This window comes from Dromiciops gliroides, chromosome 6 (assembly GCF_019393635.1).
Source record: "Dromiciops gliroides isolate mDroGli1 chromosome 6, mDroGli1.pri, whole genome shotgun sequence".
NCBI lineage: Eukaryota > Metazoa > Chordata > Mammalia > Microbiotheria > Microbiotheriidae > Dromiciops > Dromiciops gliroides.
In genome coordinates this window covers 238,300,848-238,321,932 of record NC_057866.1, presented here as the reverse complement: position 1 = coordinate 238,321,932, position 21,085 = coordinate 238,300,848, and the positions used below count along the sequence as shown (strand labels likewise).

The 21,085-nt window shown below is 38.7% G+C and overlaps 1 protein-coding gene across 6 annotated transcripts in view; it reads right to left on the bottom strand.

Annotated features, from left to right (window-relative positions):
• Positions 1 to 21,085, bottom strand: part of PDLIM5 (PDZ and LIM domain 5) — a 214,671-nt gene that overhangs the window by 13,298 nt on the left and 180,288 nt on the right. For all 6 annotated transcript variants that reach the window (XM_043971436.1, XM_043971437.1, XM_043971438.1 and 3 more), the window contains 2 exons: positions 11,393 to 11,561; positions 2,748 to 2,928 (listed from right to left, as the gene is read on the bottom strand). In XM_043971436.1, coding sequence (XP_043827371.1) covers positions 2,748 to 2,928; positions 11,393 to 11,561 — 350 coding nt within the window. The remainder of the gene's footprint in view (positions 1 to 2,747; positions 2,929 to 11,392; positions 11,562 to 21,085) is intronic.

Below are 21,085 nucleotides of genomic sequence, written 5' to 3'. Positions count from 1 at the left end.
ATTCTTTAGGAAAGTGTTAAGGCATTGTCCCTAAACATCATACCCCGGAAAAAGATGTCAACACCACAAACTTATGTTTTATTTCTATATACTATAAGGGAATAACAGAGAAGTGTCTCACCTCTGACATACTATCTCTGTAACCCTAGGCAGGTTATTTGACCTTTCAGGGCCCTGAGAAACTCTAAAATTGCAGGAAAGGTTCTGACCTTCTTGGTACAAGGAATTTCCTCATCCAGTGGTCCAATGAAATTATAGGCCCAGTCCAACTCGAGGGGCATAATAATCAGGAACTAATTAGTTTTATAAATATTGACGATTACAAAATTCTGTTTTGATCTTGCCAGTTTTGTGTTAAAAATGTTGAACTCTTCATAAAATGGTACCGGGAGATATGGACTTGAAGCAATAAAGGAACCCTGTGCTCAGGACACGAAAGCCTGGTAAATGAATCCAATCAGGAGCAGGATGTTTGGCTGATTGCTTTGCTAGGAGATCATCTTTAATGCTCCATGGACAATGAAAGCTGTGCTCTAAGGTCCCTTTTCTTTGGGTTCAGCTCTCATGACACAGATTCATAGAGAACCAGACCAGAAAAGAATCAGAAGCACCAAAATGTGCAAGTACAAATACTGATTAAAACTTAAGGCATCAGCCCTCACCTCTGAAACTACTGGACTCCTAGGAAACTTTGGAGATTATAAATTGCAGAACTATTGAAATGAGAAGCTCCCTTACACTAATGAAATCACCGGGAGGGGAAAAAAAGGTACTATGAAAAAAGGCAATATTTTTTCATCTATATTTATTTGTCAGAAAATGAAAAAAGGTTCCATTTTGATTAGTTGTGCTGGTTTTTTAACCCCTTCTTTTTCTTTTTTTGTCTTTAAAATATTATTTGTTCTATGGGATGGCTCTCTGGGAGGGAAACAGAGGACAGACACTGGAGGCAATTATGGTCATAAAAAACCAAAACACGGAAACATTTATCTGAAAGAAAAGAAAATGACAAAGAATAGTTCAGTAGAAAGAGTTAAGCGTACCAGACAGGAGTCAGGAAATGTGGGTTTGTAAACTGACTCAAGCCCTTAACTATTGTGCTCACTGGGAGGTCACTGAACTTCTCTATCTCTTAGTTTCTTTCCTTATAAATTGGAGATAACACTAAGTGCACCCCCCACTTCACAGAGTTGTGAAGGAAGTGCTTTGTAAAATTTGAAGGCACTATATAAATAGATGCCATCATCATCATTATGGCTTGGTTATGATCATAAAGCAATTTGGGGGTAATGAGCAACAAAGCAGTAATTCAGATCTAAAAAGAATGCTGTCAGAAATCTGCAACAAAGAGGGAATTGCATTTGCTTTTATGCCTGACAGAGAAGCTTGGAATATGATTGATCACAGCTTCAGAAGGTTAAATCCAACTCTCTCATCTTGCAGATGATGTAACTGAAGAAACTTGGGTTCTAATCCCCACTCTTCCAATCACTGCATAAATGGAACAGTTGGGATTAGAACCCAAATCCTCTTACTTCAAATACTATCTCCTTTTCCCTTTATCAGTCTACTTCCCCAGAATATCCCAAGTGTCCAGAGAAACATCTTCACATATATCCTTGCCCAACATTGCTTCAATAGGTGAGTAAGGCTCCAAAGTTATGTTGTAATGGCTTGGGCTATACTTTCATAGATAGGCCTGAGACCACCTTGACAGCTGCATTTCCTTCTGTCAGAAACCAATTTAGGAGATGTAATTTAGTGGACTGCTTCATTAGGTTTCATCACTAAGTACATACTATCCTGCTTCCTAGTTAGTGAGATAAGCCTCTTTTTAAAAGAGCATTATAATTCGGCAAAGGCACAGGAATCCAATTTCTAGGAAGCCTTTGGAGAAATTCTCATGATACTAAATTGGTTTCCAGAACAAACAGACCATTGCTGTTTCTTTCTCTTGCTTCCAGAAAGACATATACTACTCCCTAACTCCACAGGTAACAGGGCAAATGCCCAGACTCTGACCTCAAAATCCAGTTTAAAAAACCCCAGCGAAGAAAACTATAACATCTATTTTCTGTAAATCTTGATGAATTCATCTGTCCTCAATTTACTCTTTCAGCAAAATGTGTGGTTTGAGCTTTTTCTGTCAAAAGTCTGTTTCCATTACCTACCCAGTCTCATAAAATTGAAGTTATATTTTAAAATATTATTATGTGTGTGCAAGAAAAATACAGCATTTATATACTTCATATTTTTTGAATGTTTCATGGGGTCCCACAGTTCAACCCTAGCAGGTAGAAAAAAAAAATCCTGCTCTTAAAAGAAGGCTGGAATTTAATTAAAATTGTAAAGGTGTGAATGCTGAGAACTATTGTGTGTGTGGTCTGACTAGACTCAATCTAGGCTGCCTCTCTCTTCTTAAGCAAGCAGCATACCAGGAAGGCGGCCCACCCAGGTCCCTGAGAATCCACAGTAAATTATTTTTGCTTGGTGGCCTGGCTTCCACCAGCCAAACAGGAAAACAGAAAGATGAAACCACAGGCTGCCTACCTATCCTCCTGAGTCTCATGAGGTGATATCTGGGAAGGGAGAGTGGGGTGAGGGGAGGGACAGCTTCTCTCAGTTCTGTCCCCTCTCCACCAGTGACAAGAGCACAAAACCAGAAAGACAGGACAAGGACACCTCCAAATAGAAATATAACAACGGAGTAAACAAAAATGCTCTCTAAAGAGCTTTTCCAGACTTACTCCTAGGATCTTCCTTTGACAGCGAACACATTCAGGAGCAAAGAATTTCTCATAGCACAGCTCACAGTACAGGGCTCCCTTCTCCTCCACAAATCCAATGTAAGCCATGGTGTTTTTGCAGTGGGCACAGTTAAACTCTTCCGGATGCCAGGATTTTCCCAACGCCACTAGGAAAGGTCCTCTGTCAAAAGAAATCATTCCCGTTTTCCTCAGAAATAGAACATCCATGTTGGCACAATACTTGGAGGGCTATATCAATGTAACTGAGACTTTAAATGCCAGATTGGACCTTTCTGCAGCACTTTCCTCGGAACCCTAGAATTCCAAAACTATTTTATCTATGGAAAAACAAAAAGGGTGAGTGAGTTGCCCATGGTCACACAGATAATAAGGATAAGAGTGAACATTCAAACTCAGGGGCACCTATGTGAAGTCCAGTCCAATTACACCATGCAAGGCTAATGTGTCCACCGTATGGAAGCTGTCTGATGGCTTATGTGGAGAGAAGAACAGAGGAAAGGACAGGTGAGATATTGCTCTGCAAAATACCAATGCTGAGGATTTTTTCTCTTGAACAGAGCACATAAATATATTTTTGTAACTTTTTTTTTCTTTGCAGGGCAATGAGGATTAAGTGACTTGCCCAGGGTCACACAGCTAGTAAGTGTCAAGTGTCTGAGGCTGGATTTGAACTCAGGTCCTCCTGAATCCAGGGCCAGTGCTTTATCCAGTGTGCCACCTCGCTGCCCCTACCCTTCCTCAAATTAAAAAAAAAACCACTCCTTATTTCTCAGCTTTATTAAGCACAATCATCCCATCAGAAGACGAACACTTAAATGCTAAAGGACACCGAGTACATTAACTACTCTGATGTATTATGGCTTACTCGTAGCCACCATGAAAGGGGCTTAATTTAATTTAAAGAGAAATGTCCTTTGCTGCACATTTGTTTCAAAGGAACCAATGTTTAAAGGAGGTCTTATTCCATTAGGCATGATACAGTCACAAACTGACAAGATGGGTTTGGTTTGCTTAACAAGAATCCATTAGATAGCCGTATCTTGGCATCAGGGCCACAGGGATGAACCACTGTAGGCCTCTAGATAATGTACTTTTTCCTGCAGCTATATCATAATACCTTGCACTGATGGAGAGCCTTTATCTCCAAGGCGTTTTTAAATTTATGATGTAATTTGTCCTTACAACATTCCTGTGAGATAGACCAGGGCAGTTATTAGGAGCCTCTTTTTACAGGCAAGGAGACCAAGCACAAAGAGGTCAAATGATCTGTCCATCATCAAAGTCATCAGAGCCAGAACCAGAACTTGGATGGCCTGAGAGCCAGCCTCCTGTTGTATCCAGTTGGCTATATGGACTTTGAAGTTAACACCAACAATTAGAATTGACTTACTGACCAAGGGGGTTTGGACAGGTTATACAGTTATTGCTTCCACATCCTGGAGGTTAGGGATCTGGAAAATCCATGTAAAGTTTATTGGCCCTCCCTTTGTCCCAGAGAAAAAGTCTGAATTATTATGCTATTAAAATATAAAATATGTTGATATTATATAACACCATACATATTTTTATGCATTTTTGAGTTTCTAAACTTTTTCTGTGTTATCTGATAGCTTTTGCGTGTCATCTGTGGCTTCCACAAAACTCCGCCCCCCCCAATTCCCATTTAATTTCTTCTTTCTTTCTTTTCTTCCTTCCGTCCTTCCTTTCTTTTGGTGGGGCAATGAGGGTTAAGTGACTTGCCCAGGGTCACACAGCTAGTAAGTGTCAAGTGTCTGTGGCTGAATTTGAACTCGGGTCTTCCTGAATCCAGGGCCAGCGCTTTATCCACTGCTCCACCTAGCTGTCCCCCCCATTTAATTTCTTATGCTGACCCATGATATATTGAAACTGAAAGTTGTAACGTGGAAGGGATAATTGTAAGCATTAGACACTTGACTTCTAGGCAGATGACTTAGTGACCTAGACACAGAAATCAGTATTAAGATTTCATAACCTTTTTCTTTTTGGGGGTTCAGAAATTAATTTTACTTCCTTTCTTTCAAAACAGCCAAGCTCTCCTAACCCTTCTCTCCATCCCAACACCCTTGAGAGAATGAAATGATGTAATATTTAAATGTGAGACTTAGAAAACATATATGACTGAAATCTCACAAAAGTTCAACGAACAAAATCATCTTAAAGGGGCAGGTGTAGACATCCTCACTTCAGCTAAGTTGTCGCTGCTTTAGAGAGTTACAATGAATAAAACTATTTCATTAGACTCCATGTCTAGGACAGTCCAACTGTTTCCTTTAATTCTAATTAGTGGGAAAAGATTTTTAGAGGGAGTGGAAGTAAACAGCTTTGTGAAAACCGCTACTGTACCTTTAAGAAATCATTCTAAAATGCCCTTACCTGCTATTTACCTCCAGATTCCTGCAGGCTTGGCTGCAGTGCACACCATGATCTGCCCTCCAGCCTCCCAGTATGGACACTTGCCCCATCAGGGCTTTTTCAGTTACATACAGATTAAATAATACAAACCCTTACCTATAACAAAGTGCTCTGTTCTCCACTGTGTCAGCACTGACTAATTTACAGCCTCATTAACACAGTACTGACACTGAAGAGGTTCCTATAATTCCAAACAGGATTAAGTCTCCCTTTGCCTGCACTTGGATATCTACAAAGTGTAGGAAGGGATTCGACTACCTCCAACAATGTTGTGCACCCTATGAGTTCTCAATTAAATACTTGGTGATTGACAAATGCAGGGAGGGGAAAGAGTGGTAACATATGGTTCAGTGGACTTATCAAAGTAAGGCTGAAGGGCTATAAAACCAAACTTTTTACCATATGCCCCCTCACCCCCAATCTTGTGATAAAAATGGCAGGCAGGGTAGAGATACCAAAAAAGTAATACAGGGAAATAGCAAAGGCTCACCAGGATGAAGTCAAAAAATGAAAGGAAATGGGAGACAGAGACAAGGGCATGTACTTTTAAAAAATTGTTCTCCACTGATTCATGGTAGAAAAAAAATAATTCAGGGCTTTATGAGAAAAACAACTTTTTATTCTGAGGGAGTAAGAAATACAGGGCATTCTCCTCATTCCCTCTTTTTTTTGGTGAGGCAATTGGGGTTAAGTGACTTGCCCAGGGTCACACAGCTAGTGTCAAATGTCTGAGTCTGGATTTGAACTCGGGTCCTCCTGAATCCAGGGCCGGTGCTTTATCCACTGCACCACCTAGTTGTCCCCTCATTCCCTTTTAAAATAAAAAATAGAGCACTATTCAATTAATACAACAAATAATAAAAATAATATCCTTCAGTTCAGTATACTGGTTTCCACTCAACACTGTTCTCTCATCTCTATACAACGGAAACTGAGATGTAGTGAAAGGTGGGAGGCCCCCCATGTCTTTTGACCCCCATATTAATTTCAACTGGCCTGGAGGCAAATCCCCCAAATGAGGCCATTCTTTTTCCTTTTGGTATGAAAATATCATGATTTCCAAAACTGTCATTTGTGATTTCCAAAAGGATGGAGATGTTATTCCACAGAGGAATATCACTCTTTTGTAACCTTCCCAAACAGGAAATTTGAAGTTTTTATCCTTTGAAAATAAGTGAATTTCAGAAATACCTACGTTTCTAAACTTGGGGTAGGAAATAAAATATTTTTCACATGGGAAATTTTCGTTAATATGTCAGTCTAGGGGGTTGCATTAAAAATTTTTTTTCAAGTAAAGATTTATACTGGAATGGGCTCTTTTCTCAACTTTGGCTTTTAGAATCTCTAGTTGGCCTCAAAACTGCTCAAGTACCATCTTCTATAAGAGCATTTTCTTGATTTTCCCCAGTAGTGAGCACCTTCCCACCCCCACACCCCAATTACTTTGCATTTATTTGATATAGATGTTCTGTGTGCTTATATATGGATATAACCAATAGAACAGAGCATCCTTGAAGGCAGGGACTGTTTAATTTTGTCTTTATATCCCCAGTATCACACATAGTGCCTGGCACATGTTTGTTTGTTTAGTCATTTCAGTCATGTCTGAATCTTTCTGACTCCATTTTTTGGAGTTTTCTTGGCAGACATTGGAGTGGTTTTGCCATTTTTCCCCCCTCCAGACCATTTTACAGATGAGAAACTGAGGCAAACAGGGTTAAGTGACTTGCCCAGGGTCACAGAGCTAGTGAGTGTCTGAGGCTGATTTGAATTCATGAAGATGAGTCTTCCTGATTCTAAGCACAATGAATGCTCTATCTGCTGTGCCACCTAGTTGCCCCTACTAGGGGCTACATAAATGCTTGTTTATTTATTTCATCTAGAAACAGAAGAGGAAAGAGAAGAGTGTGAGGCATGCATAGAAGAAAGAGATAAAGACACTGAAAGAAAATGAGATGGGGGGCAGTAAGGTAGATAAGCATAATACACAGGCAAAAAGAGACAGGAAACAGACACATAAACATATCCTTTTAAAAATTAATTAATTAATTTTATTTTTTGCAGGGCAATGAAGGTTAAGTGACTTGCCCGGGGTCACGCAGCTAGTTAAGTGTCAAGTGTCTGAGGTCATATTTGAACTCAGATCCTCTAAAGATATCCTTTTTTTAAATTAAAAAAAAAACACATTGGTTATAAAAGTATTATATTTCCCACTCAAAGTTTAGAATGTTAGGGATTGATAAAATTCATTCTTCTTTATTTTCAAAGGACAAAAAAAATTCATTTGGAAAATTTTGCATTTTTACACACACACAAAAAAAGAAAAGAAAAATTTATTGTCTCATTTTTTGGTACTTATCATCAAGCCAGATGAAATTAATATAGGAGGAACAGGCTCTTGGAACTAAAGGCCTTTTACTATGCCCAGCCTCCCCCACATAGAGAATAAGCAGAGATACAAACTTGTTTCTAAGTGCATCAGGACTGAAACTAGATGAGAAAGCTGATTCTATAGTGACTCACATTTAAGGTGTAGAAAGGCCTTCCCTAACAACTCTATGAAGCAGGTAGTACAAGTGTTATCATTCCCATTTTGCAGATGAGGTAAGTCAAAGCCCCGATTTCTTTCTGCTCTACAAGACCTCCTAATTTGCTTCTGTTTCCTTTGATGATTAAAGCTATGGCCTAGAAAACATCACAATCAGTCAAATGATTTATTTCAAGGCACTTTTGTGTAATCAATCAGCTGCATTGGTTTCTTAGGACTTAGAAGCAATAGATGACTGTGAATTGACTTAATTATTATTATTTTTTTTTACTCTGGTGTCCTCTAGATACATGTAAGCTGCATAGGAACAGAGGTCAGTTTAAAAAAACAAAAAGCATAGCACATATATAAGAAGAAATCAAAGTTTACTGACTCTCCAGTTTTCTTTTCTCCCATAAAACTATAAAGAAGTAAAGTTGGAATATTGCTAGTAACTGTGTATAATGTTCGATAGATTTTAATGAAGTTAAATTCTACAGCCAAGGAAATAATTTTTCATTTGGATCCAACTCTGCAGATGTAAGCAAAATGTATTTCAGTATATAATAATTTAATTTACTAGATTTTCTCCCTTATATCCGCAATCTCTCCCTTTTCAATCTGTCTTCCAGATAGCTGCCACATGATATTCTTAAAATACAATTCTGACCACATTATTACTCTGCTCAAAACTCTGCAGGGGTTCTCTATTGTTTGCAGGAACATTTTCAGCCTACTTGTTTCCTTCAAGGTTCAACTTGGGTATGTCACCTACATGACACTTTCCTTGAAATAACTTTATTATTTATTTATTTATTGCAAGCATATTGTATTGCCTACCCATGCATCCCCACAGTAGCGTATCAGCTTACAGAAGAGTTTATTTCAGTTTAGACTTAGTATTCCTGAAACTTACCACAATGCCTCTAACTTAATAATATTTGTGGAATTGAAGCCAACAGTGAATCTAGACACCAATTTGGGATAGGAAGGGATGATCATACTGTAACAATCAGATTTTAAAAGTCTCAATAGAGTTCTCCTCCAAAACATCCCTATATGCTGCAAAAACAAAACAAAACAAAAAATTCCAACCAAAATAAAAACCAAATGAACAAAAAAACCCCGAACAAATAAAACCCAAAAACCAGCTATGTGGCAAGTCCATTCTAGGCAGTATAACTCAGGAGAGACCTTTTCAATATGGCAAGGAAAAAAACTCTCTTTAACAGAATATCACATGCAAAAAAAAATGGGGGACAGGTTTGGGGAACCCAAGTGTGTACCCTAAGGAGGCAACTAGTTTAGCACCAAAACTTGGGTGATTGTACCTTTCAGGTTCTCAAAAACCTTATTTTTACAGCTTCATTAGAAAAGGAAATTTTGTTCTGCTACCTGATATCTGTAAGTTTTTGAAATCACGATTAAGTATTTTTTTTCACCATTAAGTATTAATGATTAACAGCATAAATGAAAGCATTACCAAAAGCAGTAAACATTTCCAGTCTCCTGACCCACACTATGGTATGCCATAGCTATGACTTTAGAGAAGGTGTATAAGAAAGAGGATGTCAATTGAGCCAACTTGTACTTTTTTCTAAGAAATGCAGACACTGGGGGCTGTGCACCATAATTATGTTCTTATGAACTCTGAACCTACCATAATCTTCCCAAACTGCAGTAAGGTATGAGGACCAGGTGAATGTGGTCTATTAATTAGTGCTATGTGATCCTGACAAGAGCTAATCCCCCTTCCTAAAACCCTCACAAGTACATGAAGCTTTGATGCTCAACTGATAGCAAAGTGGGGGCTAATGCAAGGCAAGATAAAATGTAAGATGATGAGTGAGCAATAAGGGGAGGCCAGGCGTATCCTTAAATATCAGTGATTTACTAATCATGCCTGCATGAAAATTACCTTCTGGACTAGTCCTAAATTTCAAAGCCAATGGGAAGCAATTTCTATGACTTTTCCTACTTTCTTACTAAATTAGCTCCGTGAGGTAGAAGCTAGTTAAGATGACTTTTTCTCCAAAGAACTAGTTCGTACACACACAATACCACTGGCAACGTGATACTGTTTCCTCCTTAACAGGTGTTTCTTCTCCCTGTCTTTTGTAACTGAGCACTAAAACCCAGGTAAGCCTCACTGGCATTAAAATAAAGAGCCCCTGAAAAAGTAATTTTATTCTGCAGAAAACACAACATGTACAAGTAAAAAGGCTGAAAACCCTGCTTGGTCTGTGGCATCCTTTACTGAAAGAAATCAATACTCCAGTAGTTCTTTAACATCCTCATTTCAAACTAAAGAAAGAAACAAACAAAACCTAAAGTGGTTACAAAATTTGAAAGCTGTTATCTCGTGTTAACAGTCTAAAATGCCTCTCCTTCGACTTCCCCTTGTCCCCTGCCCCAGTTAGCAGTCTCTTCTCATCCTGGAACTGATTAGCGACTTTGGGCCAAAGCAGACATAGTCTTTCTCCAAGGTCGAGCAAAACTAGAGCAGTGTTAACATGAAAGACATAGGGAAGAGAATTTTTAACTTTACATTATTTGCTAATTCTTATATCCTTATCTTTGTTCCAAGTTTTCAAACATTGAAATAAACCTGCAAAATTAATTCTCCTGTGTTTTCATTATACATTGTATAGCTAAGAAAGTCTGTTTGAAGTTTCATGTGCAATCATTTTTTATTATTATTGTTATTGTTATTATACTATGTTATAGAAATGTTTGTTTTATTCCAATAAATTAAAAATAAAATAAATAATTTTTAAAAAGAAAGTCTATCAGGGGCAGCTAGATGGCGCAGTGGATAGAGCACCGGCCCTGGAGTCAGGAGTACCTGAGTTCAAATCCAGCCTCAGACACTTAACACTTACTAGCTGTGTGACCCTGGGCAAGTCACTTAACCCCAATTGCCTCACTAAAAAAAAAAAAAGAAAAGAAAAGAAAAAAAAAGAAAGTCTATCATCCTCAAAGACCTCTGGAAAAGCCTGCATGTGCACACACAAAATGAATGAAGAAACTGATTTCCTTGCCTTTCTTTCCTGCCTAATAAAGCACTGCATAGTGTTGAAATCCAACAGCAGAGAAAGGTGACATGGCCCAAGGGATATACAGTTGGCCTTGGAGGAAGGAGGGACTATGTTTAAGTTATATCTCTGACACATACTAGCCATACGCCCCTGGGCAAATCACTCGGCTGTTCAGTGACCCTAGGCAACTCTCTGAGATGATAAGTTGAAGAACAGGTGCCAAGCTGCATGGGTGGAGGGAGTTTCTTCAACAGGAAACCGATTTTATTTTATTAACCAATGAAACCATAAATTCTATCCAAAAAAAACCCCTTATTCCTCCAATAAGGTCCTCACGACAAAAAGGCTGAAGTGCCCTCGTAGGTCAAGTTACATCCAAATGCCTTCCTTGACATTCAAGAACATGGCCCCATCCCTATTTCCAGTTTCATCACCCAGACATTACCAATGTGGAATCTCTCTTCCAGTTGGTAAAATAGTACCTGACATGGACATGTAGTCCAGGACTTGTCAGCATCATCATGATCTGCCATACCAAGATAATTCTAGTTGTTATCTATTAGGATGTAAGGAAGCTCAAACGATTACAGATGTGTTAGAGGACATTCATAAAAATGAATACAGACCTGATGACCTGGTTGCACTGCGCACACATCGGAGTGCGCTTCCCTGCTGGGATGTGTTCAGCCCTCTGCACAAAAGTGTCTTGTTCATTTAGCTGAGGCTGGGCTGGGCTGCTTGGTGCAGTTGCTCCAGATGGAGTAACATTGTTTGAGATTCTTCCAGTGGATGGAGCTAAGGATTAAAAGTGAAGAAAATGCCATTAGGAAGATCTTGTTCTGTATTCTACGCAATACCTACCAAAAAGAAAAAAACAAAACAACACAGATCTGTGTAGGGTAGAGAATCTGATATATTTGTTGTAGGATCTATCTGTCCTGCAGTAATGGTCTGTTGGCCAATCTCATACATGCAAGATGTTCCAATATGTTTTTGTGTGTCCTTCATTTTATTTCTTTCTTTCTTTCTTTTTTTGCGGGACAATTAGGGCTAAGTGACTTGCCCAGGGTCACACAGCTAGTATGTGTCAAGTGTCTGAGGTCAAATTTGAACTTAGGTCCTCCTGAATCCAGGGCTGGTGCTTTATCCGCTGTGCCACCTAGCTGCCCCTGTCTGTCCTTCACTTTCTTTTTTTTTTTTTTTTAGTGAGGCAATTGGGGTTAAGTGACTTGCCCAGGGTCACACATCTAGTAAGTGTTAAGTATCTGAGGCCTGATTTGAACCTAGGTCCTCCTGACTCCAGGGCCGGTGCTCTATCCGCTGCGCCACCTAGCTGCCCCTGTCTGTCCTTCACTTTCAAAGAGGACCAATGATATCACCAGTGATGTCTTGGCTTGAGCTTGAATTGGATTTAAGTGGGGCAGAGTGGCACAAAGTCTTCAGCCTCACTCACAGGAAGAGACTTCCTGAGTTACTGAAGTCCAGTGGCAGGACAAAATTCAAGATGACTGAGAATGGCCCAGGATGCAATGGATGACCTTGGCATCTTTAATGCCTGACCAAGCTCTAAGCACTCCACAGAACCTGTTTCAGCCACCTTCACGGCCATTGGAACGAATTGTTTTCATTTTCCCATTCCACCAGGGAAAGTCTTCACATACTTGGGGTAGACATCCCCCTAATTCATCCCCTAACTCCAACATATGATGTATTAAATGAAAGTCTATGTGTGAATGCTAACTTTTTGCCAAACCTATTGTGTTTTTAAGAATGTTAAGACATAAAAAAATGACTAATATAGAAACGTTTTACATAATTTCACATGTATAACCTATACCTGATTGCTTACTACCTCAGGGAGGGAGGAGGGGAGGGAGAAAGGGAGTGATAGAATTTGTAATTTAAAACTTTAAATAAAAATATTTTTTAAAAAAGATTCTTAAGACTGGCTCAGGAGAGTTGCATTGTCTGAAATTCAGTCCAGCAACAAAATGGCACCTTTTTTTTCTCTTTTATGTAAAGCTCCTTATAATCTGATAGCCAAGTGTGTACAGGAGCGAGCCCCTGAACTCTGTGAATTTTTCAAAATTCAGCAAAGCCTATAAAAAAGTGTCTCTGTCTGGTGGAACAGGCCCAGTAAATTTGCAAAATCACTCATAGGGTAAAAACCAACTCTCTTTCCACCCACCTCCTAACCTGACTGCTTTTCTTCTTCCTTTGCCCCCATTCACCTATTGTAATACTTAAAAATACCTAAGTATAGGTCTGGAAGCAGAGGTAAGAGATTACACCTTTGCTTCCATATATCAATCACTGACCTAGAACCCTAGGTAATGAAGAAAAAAATGGTAAAATACCACTGATTCAAGTTACAGATGAAATATCTCCTACGTAATAACTGATGGCTGGAAAAATCAACTCTGCTGCTCCTTCCTGAAAACTTGAAGCATCCTGGGTCCTCACAGTCCTCCTGAAGACCAAGATGACTGTGAAGAATATCTTTCATGATTTTATTTAGATAACTAGAGTTTCATGCATGAATAATGATTTACTACCACAAAAAAAGACTCATGTAAAGTAAAGTAAGTAAACTAACCTGGTTGATTCTCCTTTTCAATAAAAAAAAATAAAACTAATTTAAATTTAATGTTTTTTAAAAATTAAAAAATCTCCCAATCAAGAAGACTGCATTAATTTAGCATCCTGCCCCACTTTAAATATTATCCACTAATTAGAAGATAGCACTACTGGGGCAGCTAGGTGGCGCAGTGGATAGAGCACCAGCCCTGGAGTCAGGAGTACCTGGGTTCAAATCCAGCCTCAGACACTTAACACTTACTAGCTGTGTGACCCTGGGCAAGTCATTTAATCCCAATTGCCTCACTAAAAAAAAAAAGAAGAAGAAGATAGCACTACAGTCTCAAGTGTGTGGTAGATGGCTTCAATTAAAAGAAACTCAGAAGCACAGAATCACAGATTTTGGAACCAGAAAGGCCTCAGAGATCCTATGGTTCACTGCTCTTTCTTCAAGCAGATAAGTTGATATTCTAGTTTTACAGATGAGTGGTAACTGTGGCAGTTAGCAGTTAAGTGATTTTGCCCAAGTAACACAGTTAATATTTTATGGGAAGAGGACTAAAGTCTTTCCTCCTAAATACAGTGTTCTTTCTACTCTGCATGCAAGGACTTATTTCTAACTTGTATTATAATTATTTGTGTACATATATTAATTTCATAATGATTAAGAATTCCTTAAGGGCAGAGACTATATTGCTTTTCACATGTGCATGCCTAGCAGTTAACACAGTGCACTGTGCACATAATAAATAGATGTTGAAATCAAACAGATCCACGATGACATCATGATTGTGATCATTGGAAATTATCAAAAAGGGATTAAATTATGCTCAGTTTATTCTTGCAATAATTTTTTGTCGTATTGATAGTATAATGGTCTGGGGGAAAAAAATACCTACATCCTGGGAGCAAACATACCAGAAACTTATAGTTGTTTCCCATATGCATAAAGTTTGGTTTCACTTCTTCAGTGTGAATTTCAGAATATTCCTCTAGCATGGGGATCAATGTTAACTAAACCAGCTAACCCCAAGGACCTTTAAAGATAAAACTGGAAGATCAATAAACAACTGGAAAAAAAACAAAGAGAAAAGACCCATATAGTTCTCTAATAAATTCATTTCTCTAGTAATAACTATAAACTCTAAAATCTCAGTCCCTCATGAGGAAGCAGAACTGTTGCAAAGGAAAACAAAGATAGAAGAGTTATCTAGACTAAGAATACACAGAGGAGGTCTGTTTTGGAAGCAATATAGTTTTATGGATGGTGAAGATATTTGAAAGAGGAGAGAATTCCCAAAGAAGACTTAGATAAAATCAAGGGGCTAATATATTGCCAGAAAAAAGTGACCAAGAAAACACCAATAACAACAGGCCTAAAGGCTTATTTTCAATCAATTACTTGTGTTTGTGTGTGTATGTGTGTGTATTAAAAGAATCAACTATACACAAAATATTTTTAGCAATACTTTTTGTGGTAACAAAGACCTGAAAACAAAATAGATGCCCATCAATTGGGGAAATGGCTAAATGAACTGTGGCTCGTGAATATTACTGTACGGTAAGAAATGGTGATGAGGATATAAACAGAAGCATGGGAAGCTCTACATGAACTGATATAAAGTTCGCAGAAAATAAAACAAGATACACAGATAAGGTGAGATAAAGGGCAGAGCCAAGATGGTGGATTAGATGCAGCAACTCGGCTGAATTCTCTCAACATTCTATTCCAAACAACTTTAAAATGACACTTCAAATCAAATTCTGGAGTGGCAGAGCCAACAAAAGGTTGGGGTGAGGTCTTTTTCTGGCCTAAGAAAACTTCAGAGGTTGGCAGTGAGGTCTGAGACACCAGGGTGGAGGCCTGTCTGAAGCAACATTGTCAGGAGCAGCAGCAGTTTTGGGAACTCTCAGCTAAGAAATGGTAAGAGGGCTGGTAGGGGGCGGGGGGGGGAGAGGGGCAGCAGACAACTGGTCAGAAAGAGATTACAGAGAAAAAAAAAAGAGATTACAGAGGAACCTTTCCTGGCACTGGGTATAGCTGGCACTGACCAGTAGTTCTATTGCCCTTATGCAGTTCTGGGTCGAAGTTCCAGGGTGGAGAGGAGAGTTTGTGGTTGGTCAGAAGAGAACAGAGGTCCTGGTCTCAGTTTCAGGAAAATAGGAGTGCTAGTACTTGTGGCTATGGGAAAACAGGGACCCTTGTTGGGTAAAGAACAGAGCACAGAACAAGAGAGTAGTAACCACACCTCTCCATGGATCAATCACGCCACCTCAGAAGCACCAAAAACCCACAGAACCCCAGAATCAACTCTGAAAAGAGCAGCATGAAAAAGCCTAAAGCTTGGGAAAGTGCCTGACCCAACTCCAAGTGAGCAGAGTCCAACTTCATCATAAAGTTCAAAGTCAAGAAATAGGTTAGAAAAATGAGAAAACAACCATGAAAAAATATCTTGATCATAAAAATCTAGTAAGGTGGCAGGGAAGACCAAGACGCAAACTTAGAAGAAGGCAATAATGTGGAAAAGCTAAAAGCATAGCCTCAAAGAAAACTACTATATGGACACAAGCCCAACAAGAATTCCTGGAAGCATTAAAGAACCAGGAATAAGAGTAGTAGAGGAAAAATTGGGAAAAGAAATGAATGATACAAAAAAGTTATGAAAATAGCATTAATAACTTGGTAAAAGAGGCATACCACTTTAAAAAAGAGAATTAGCCTAATAGTAAAAGAGGCCACAAGAATTCACTAAACAGCAGAACTCCTAAAAAAAAAAATAGAAGCAGAATAGGCCAAATGGAAAAAGAGGTACAAAAATGTACTGAAGAAAAGAACTCCTTGAGCAATTCAGAACTATGCCCAAAGGGCTATAAAACTGTACATACCCTGTGACCCAGCAATACCACTACTGTATCCCAAAGAGATTATAAAAGGGAAAAGGACCCATATGTATAAAAGTACTTATAACAGTTCTTTTTGTGGTGGCAAAGAATTGGAAATTGAGGGGCTGCTCATCAATTGGGGAATGGCTGAACAAGTGGTGGTATATGAATGTGATGGAATACTATTGTGCTATAAGAAATGATGAGCAGGCAGATTTCAGGGAAACCTGGAAAGACTTAAATGAACTGATGCTGAGTGAAGTGAGCAGAGCCAGGAGAACGTTGTACACAGTAACAACAGCACTGTGTGATTATCAACTATGAAAGACTTAGCTCTTCTAAGCAATACAATGATCCAAGGCAGTTCCAAAATATTGATGGAAAATGTTCTCCACATCCAGAAAAAAGAACTATGGAGTCTGAATGCAGATCAAAGTATACTATTTTCACTTCATTTGTTGTTATGTTTTCTTTCTTGTGGTTTTCCCCTTTTGTTCTGATTCTTCTTTTACAACATAACTATTATGGACATACGGATAACATGATTGTATATGTAAAACTTATATCTGATTGCTTGCTCTCTTGGGGAATGTGGAGGAAGGACAAGAGGGGGAAAATTTAAAAACTCAAAACCTTACAAAAATAAATGTTGAAAACAATCTTTACAAATACTTGGAAAATAAAAGAAAATATTACCAAGAAAAAAAGAAAAAGAAAAGAACTTAAAAGGCTGGATTGGCCAAATGGAAAAAGAGGTACAGCAGTTCACTGCAGAAAATGACTCCTGAAAAATTAGAATTGGAAAAGTGGAAGCTAATGACTACATAAGACATCAAGAAACAATAAAATTAAGTCAAAAGAATGAACAGAAGAAAATGTAGTAATGATCAACTGTGAAAGACCTAGATGCTCTGATCAAGACAATGATCTAAGACAATTTCAAAGGACTCATGATTAAAAAATGCTATCAACCTCCAGAGAGAACTGATGACCTCTAAGTGCAAACAGAAGTATAATTTTCTCACAACTTTTCTTTCTTTCTTTCTTTTTTCAATATGGCTAATATGGAAATACGTTTTGCATGATTTCACATATGATATCAATATTGCTTGCCTTCTCAGTGGGTTGGGGAGGAGTTGGAGGGAGAAAATTTGGAGCTCAAAATTTAAAAAGAAAAGAACATTAAAAATTAATAATAGGGGGCAGCTAGATAGAGCAGTGGATAAAGCACCAGCCCTGGATTCAGGAGGACCTGAGTTCAAATCCAGCCTCAGACACTTAACACTTACTAGCTGTGTGACCCTGGGCAAGTCACTTAACCCACATTGCCTGGCAAAATAAATAAATAAACAAACAACAACAACAACAACAAAAATTAATAACAGGGGCAGCTAGGTGGCACAGTGGATAAAGCACCAGCCCCAGATTCAGGAGTACCTGAGTTCAAATATGGCCTCAGACACTTGACACTTACTAGCTGTGTGACCCCGGGCAAGTCACTTAACCCCCATTGCTCCGCATAAATAAATAAACAAAAAAACAAACAAACAAATAAATGATAAGGGGCAGCTAGGTGGCATAGTGGATAGAGCACTGGTCCTGGAGTCAGGAGGACCTGAGTTCAAATCCAGCCTCAGACACTTAACACTTATTAGCTGTGTGACCTTGGGCAAGTCACTTAACCCCAACTGCCTCACCAAAAACAAAAACCAAAAATATAAAGATAAATAAAGTTTTAAAAGAAAGCAATATACACAATTATTATAACAACATAAAGAGAAAGAAAAAAAAGTACAAATGAGTCCAAGATAAAATAGACACCAAGGCACCACAGATTTAAACTCTATGTAAAGGACTCTAGAAGCTAACAGATCTAACCTTCTAATATTAGAGATGAGGGAAGTGGGACACAATAGGGTAAAATGATTTGCCCAGAATCATGCAGCTAATAAATGTCTAGGTCAGAATTTGAACTCAACTCTTCTTGACTTTGGGCAGCGACATGGCACAGTGGATAGAGTGCTGGGCCTGGGGTCAGGAAGACTCATCTCTGTGAATTCAAATCCAGTCTCAGACACTTACTATCTGTGTAACCCTGGGCAAGTCATTTGCCTCAGTTTCCTCATCTGTAAAATGAGCTAGAGAAAGAAATGGCATCACAAAGTCAGTCACTACTGAACAACTTCTTTTTTAAAAAAAGAGTAATAAACATTTTTTATTGAAAGTTTTGAGTTCCAAATTCTACCCCTCCTTCTGTCCCTCCCTCCCCTCCCCTTTCCCTGAGGCAGTAAGCAATCAGACATAGTTGTACATGTGCAATTATGTAAAATATTACCAGGTTAGTCATTTTGTATAAGAAAACTTGAATAAAAGAAAAAAATGAAAATGAAAAACAGCATGCTTCAGTCTATTTAATCAATATCAGTTCTTTCTTTGGAGTGGATAGTATGCTTCATCATTTGTCCTTTGGGATTGTCTTGGATCATGCTATTGCTGAGAATAGTTAAGTCATTTACAATTCTTCAGCAAACAATATTGCTGTCACTGTGCACAATGCTCTCCTGTTTCTGCTCACTTCACCATACAACACTTCATACAAGTCTTACCAGGCCTTTCTGAAATCATCCTGCTTGTCATTTCTTATAGCACAATAATATTCCATCACCATCATATACCACAGCTTCTTTAGCCATTCCCCAATTGATGGGCATTCCTTTGGTTTCCAATTCTTAGCCACCACAAAAAGAGCTGCTATAAATATTTTTTGTAAAAATAGGTCTTTTTAGGGGGCAGCTAGGTGGCGCAGTGGATAAAGCACCAGCCCTGGATTCAGGAGGACCAGAGTTCAAATCCAGCCTCAGACACTTGACACTTACTAGCTGTGTGACCCTGGGCAAGTCACTTAACCCCTTATTGGCCCACAAAAAAACAAACTAAAAAACAAAATCAAATAGGTCTTTTTTGGGATGTCTAGGATATAAACCTAGCAGTGGTATTGCTGGATCGAAGGGTATACACATGAAAACAACTTCTTGACTCTCTGTTTCTGTGTCCTATCCATTAGGAAGAAGGCAGTTTCTACCAATGACAAAGTTACACTTATCTAGGGTATGAAAATAACTAGCACAACTGGAAAAAGCTATTAAAACGTAACACTGAAGCAAATGTAGTCATACGTAAATACCAGGGCTAATCCATAGTAAGTTTCTGATCCTTTTCATAGATAAATTTTGCAACCTAACATGCCAAAGAATATGTTTTCAAAAGCATGGAGGACATTCTTATACATACTGGAATTTTTTACTCCATAATGTCTGAGCACTTTGATGTTTAAAAAAGGCAGGGGAATGGGAGAAGAGGCGACTTCTCTTTCCTGCGGACATCGCAAACAGATGGCAGGCTAAAGTAGAGTTGGAACATTTTATTTGTCTAGTTCATTATGTGGAAAAGCATATGCAGCAGCATATGATTCATGATACAAGTATGAAATGACACACAGCAGAAATGGGCAGGGTTTACGGTGGCCAAATAGTAGATTGGAAGCAAAGTATTTAGGGGTTTTGGGGGGAGGTTGTGTAATTTATTGAGTGGAATCCAAGATTTTCTTTTTTCTTCCCATTTCTTTGACTAAAAGTTGAATCGGTCTGATGAAACCATCATCATTTCTCAAATGGCTGAGAATGTTGGCATGTGGGCCATGAAGAATTGGAACAGGTGCAACCAAGGCCAAATATCAAAAATATCTGCAACTTCAGAAGGTCTGTTTCTTCTACAAGCAACAAACCTTTCAACTCTAAGAGCACAGATTAAATTGGATGTAGAGTGTCTTAATTAAAGTGAGTACAGTGGTTTGGGTTTGTTTCAGTCCTGCTTATTACAATTCCCTGTATCACATACCATCCATATCCAGCAATTAAATCCTCTGGCATTACACAAAGAAATCTGGGAATAACTGTGAGGAGCAACCCTACATCTTCCTGGTTCAAAAACTGGGGAAAATGTTCACTCTCTAAGTTGTGCTTACTCTCAACCTACAAAGCCAAACAAATGACCTTACTTATTATAACACATATGGCAGCTCTCTAAACAATAACAATGACTACAGAAATTAGTTTAAAAACTATAGAGATTAATGGTTTCCTAACCTCCCCATTGGGGCAGCTGGGTGGCACAGTGCTGGACCCGAAGTAAGGACCTGAGTTCAAATCCAGTCTCACATACTTACTAGCTGTGTAAGACTTGGCAAGTTACTTAACCTCTTTTTGCTTCAGTTTTCTTAACTGTAGAATGGAGATCTTGGAGAAGGAAATGGCAAAGGACTCCAGTATCTTTGCCAAGAAAACCCCATAAAAATGGGGTCACAAAGAGTCAGCCACGACTAAATGACTTAACAATAATAACCTCTTCATTTCTTTTCAAGGTATCACCATCCTTCCATTTACCAAGTTTGAAATTTCTGCATTATCTTCAACCCTTCATTTTTCCTCATCCACCCCCACCTCCACCCCAAATCAATTTCAAAGCCTGGTAGATTGTCCCTCTACAATATATTTCCTGTTCAATTCCTCCTTGGCATTCACATAAGTCATAACTCTAGTTCAGACCCTTATCAACTCTTGCCTGGATCATGGTAATGACCTCCTAAAGGGTCCCTTTCCTTCCAGTTTTCTACCCTTTCTAATACATTCTCTTGCTGCCAAAACATGCTTCCTATTAGACATCTGTTTATAGCGTCACTCTCTTGGTGAAGAATCTCAAGTAGTTCCCAAATGGCTCCAGGATAAAACACAAAGTCATTAGAGATTCAAAATTAAATGCACGGGGCAGCTAGGTGGCGCAGTGGATAAAGCACTGGTCCT